The 3,146-nt window shown below is 44.6% G+C and overlaps 1 protein-coding gene across 1 annotated transcript; it reads left to right on the forward strand.

The window, feature by feature from the left end:
• The first annotated feature begins 198 nt into the window (after positions 1-198).
• LOC105824399 (carbonyl reductase [NADPH] 1) lies at positions 199-2,515 on the forward strand. Its single transcript, XM_012661822.1, has 2 exons — positions 199-309; positions 1,808-2,515. The coding sequence occupies exons 1-2, from the start codon at positions 243-245 to the stop codon at positions 2,242-2,244; spliced, it is 504 nt and encodes a 167-aa protein (XP_012517276.1). The 5' UTR covers positions 199-242; the 3' UTR covers positions 2,245-2,515.
• Positions 2,516-3,146: the final 631 nt, after the last annotated feature.

Consider the following 3,146-nt stretch of genomic DNA (forward strand, 5'->3'; position numbering starts at 1 on the left):
AAAAAAAAAAAAAAAAAGTACTGTGTTGGAACCTTATCAAACCAGGAAATTTGACGTCGGCACAATACTGTAACTAGATGCAGACTTCAGACACAAGTCAGCAGAATTCATGGGCACTATTTTGTGTGCCTGTGTGTCATTCTATGGAATGTCACCTGATGACTACTGTCCTTTAACTCTGTTCTCTTTCTTCCCTAAAAGTTGCTGATACCACGCCCTTCCATATTCAAGCAGAAGTGACCATGAAAACAAACTTTTTTGGTACCCGAGATGTCTGCACAGAGTTACTCCCTCTAATAAAACCCCAAGGTGAGTGTGATGGGAACAGCACACCTTGTCTGCGCCCCGGGATCCGGCCCCTGCTGACTCCCCATGCTGTGGGTGCACCTGCCTCCTTGCTTTGTCTCCACCCTGCCAGGCACAGTTTTGCTTCAGGACTTTGTCCTCGCTTCTGCGGTGGCTCTCGGTGCTCTCTGTCCCACTGGTCTGTGCTCACCTGGCTCTTTCTTATCCTTCAGGTCTTAGCCCAGTGTCTCCTCAAAGAGGCTGTTTATTTGCTCTGTGCCCCTCACACGTTGCAGTGCAGTAGGATTTCATCCTGCGCCCTCTCTCTGCTCCATCAGACTGATCTTATTCAGGCTGGTGGAGCCTTCACTACCACCAATCTGCCAGGCCCTTCTAAAATGTCTCACCTGCCTAGAACACTCCCAGAGATGCTCCGACCCCCAATCTATAATAAAACACACATTTCCAAAGGGTGCTCATCCTTCTCCCTAAATCACCTTGGCCACTGACTCCACTGTCCACCCACCAGGATCCTGCAGGTCACCATGCCCTGTCCCTATATCATCACTGACCAGGATCTAGGAGTTGTGCCCACGGAGGTTATCCTGAATCCACCTCATGCCAGCTCTACAACAAGCCCTTGTCTGTCATTCTGGACAACTGCAGACCATTTTAAAGACCCTCTTTTCTTGGGTCTTTTCTGTTCCCAACATCCAACATGCTGTGCATGTGGTCCATCCGCTCCCCCAAATCCTTCAAGTAATGGCATAGAAGATGAACCCACCCCCTCAATACATAGCAATTAATACAAGCAGCCACTTTTTAAAAATTTAAATACATTTAGGGTGTACAAGTGGTTTTTCTGTTGCATGGTTCAGTTACATAGTGGATATGTCTAGGTTTTTAATATACTGCTAAACTTAATAGTGTACATTGTACCCAGTAGGGAATTTTTCATCTGGTAGCCTCCCACACTCCCTGTTCTGAGACTCCAGTTTCCATTAAGTCACTCTGCATGACCATGCATACCCACTGCTTAACTCCCACTTATAAGTGGGAACATGTGGTGTTTAGTTCTTTGTTCCTGCATTGCTTTACTTAGAATAATGTCCTCCAATTCCATCTGAGTTGCTCAATAAGACATGATGTCATTTTTTGGGTGACAGAGTAGTATTTGAAGGTGTATATATACACCATATTTTGTTTATCTGGTCTTTGGTTGGTGGGCACTCAGGTTGGTTCACTGTCTTTACAATTGTGAAGTGAAGTAGCCACTTCTGGAAATATTAAAATGTGTGGCCTGGAGTTGAATACTTCCATGAACTCTCAACTCCTAACCTAACCTACAGTGGAGTAGGAATGGAGTTTATCATGCAACTACCACACCTTCTATGCATAGTCCTCCTAGAATTCATACTGATAATTGTCTTTCACATGAAAATTTCCTGGTCTAAAATCCCAGCATATTTGGCAATCACTATTCTTGGGGACACCTTTCTACATAATTTGTGGTGTATTTTAGGCAGAGTGGTGAATGTGTCTAGCACGGTGAGTCTCAGAGCCCTTAAAAACTGCAGCCCAGAGCTGCAGCAGAAGTTCCGCAGCGAGACCATCACGGAGGAGGAGCTGGTGGGCCTCATGAACAAGTTTGTGGAAGATACGAAGAAGGGAGTGCACCAGAAAGAGGGCTGGCCCAGCACCGCATATGGAGTTTCAAAGATTGGCGTCACAGTCCTGTCGAGAATCCAGGCCAGGAACCTGAGTGAGCAGAGGAAAGGAGACAAAATCCTCCTGAATGCCTGCTGCCCAGGCTGGGTTAGAACCGACATGGCAGGACCCAAGGCCACCAAAAGTCCAGAAGAAGGCGCAGAGACCCCGGTGTACTTGGCCCTTTTGCCCCCGGATGCTGAGGGGCCTCATGGACAGTTCATATCAGAAAAAAGAGTTGAGCAGTGGTGAGCTGGACTCAAAAGTCCATCCGTGTGCCTCATTTTGTACCCTGTCCTGATTTGACTCAAAGGACATTTACAATGTCAAAAATATTCTTATCCAATAAAAAAAAAACCATAATATCTCTACTAAGTACTCACTAATATACTACTAATGGAGTAGGCTACTCATTCAGTTGACTACTAATTCTGTGAAGTTTTGTGATTTCCTTTGTGATGTAAGGAGAGGAAAATGTGTAATTGCTCAAAATAATGAATGTCAGTAGATGAATAAATGGTTCAAGTACTCACATCTGCCAGTGGGTACCAAGAAAGCAGACAATATGTAAACCATGAGCACAGCTGGACTTGTCCCTTGGGCTTTAGGGAGATGTGGACAGTACTGCAGAGGCAAAGACAGCTGACTTGGTCTCTTTAAAGAGCCAAAGTCATTCTGGAAAAACAACCAATTGCAGTGTGTGAAACCTAAGTGGGGGCTTATATGAAACACCGGGGTATAAAAGAGAGACAAGAATATTGTTAAATCTCTTCAGTGTAAATATGTTTTGTAGCAATGAAGTGTCGTGAGGTCAACAACATTAACATGTAATGTTATATATGATGTAAAATGTATACAGAGAGATGAACAGAGATTTGGAAATATAACAGTTTTCACAATTGTTGAGACTTGAAGGATGTGTGGGTGTCTATTTTACTGTTCTTTCTACTTTTCTGTTTGTCGAAAGCTTCCAAAACATGAGGGAGAAGGCCCAGGCTCTGCCACCTTAGCTCATGAACTCAGGCAACATCACTGCATTTTACTGTGCCTCAGTTTCCTCCACTGTCAAATGGGGATAAGAGGACTATGTGTATTGAGGTAAAGTTGAAAACAGCACCTGCTGCCATTAGTTCCTGTAGGCAGGCCGGACACTG

The sequence above is a fragment of the Propithecus coquereli genome, unplaced genomic scaffold (assembly GCF_000956105.1).
Source record: "Propithecus coquereli isolate 6110/MARCELLA unplaced genomic scaffold, Pcoq_1.0 Scaffold736, whole genome shotgun sequence".
In the NCBI taxonomy this organism is placed as follows: Eukaryota; Metazoa; Chordata; class Mammalia; order Primates; family Indriidae; genus Propithecus; species Propithecus coquereli.

Bases quoted from the DNA above. Each gene is read 5' to 3' on its own strand.
- LOC105824399 (XM_012661822.1), top strand. From the start codon at position 243: ATGAAAACAAACTTTTTTGGTACCCGAGATGTCTGCACAGAGTTACTC. The intron at 310-1,807 runs GTGAGTGTGATG...GGTGTATTTTAG, and splicing joins CCCTCTAATAAAACCCCAAG to GCAGAGTGGTGAATGTGTCT.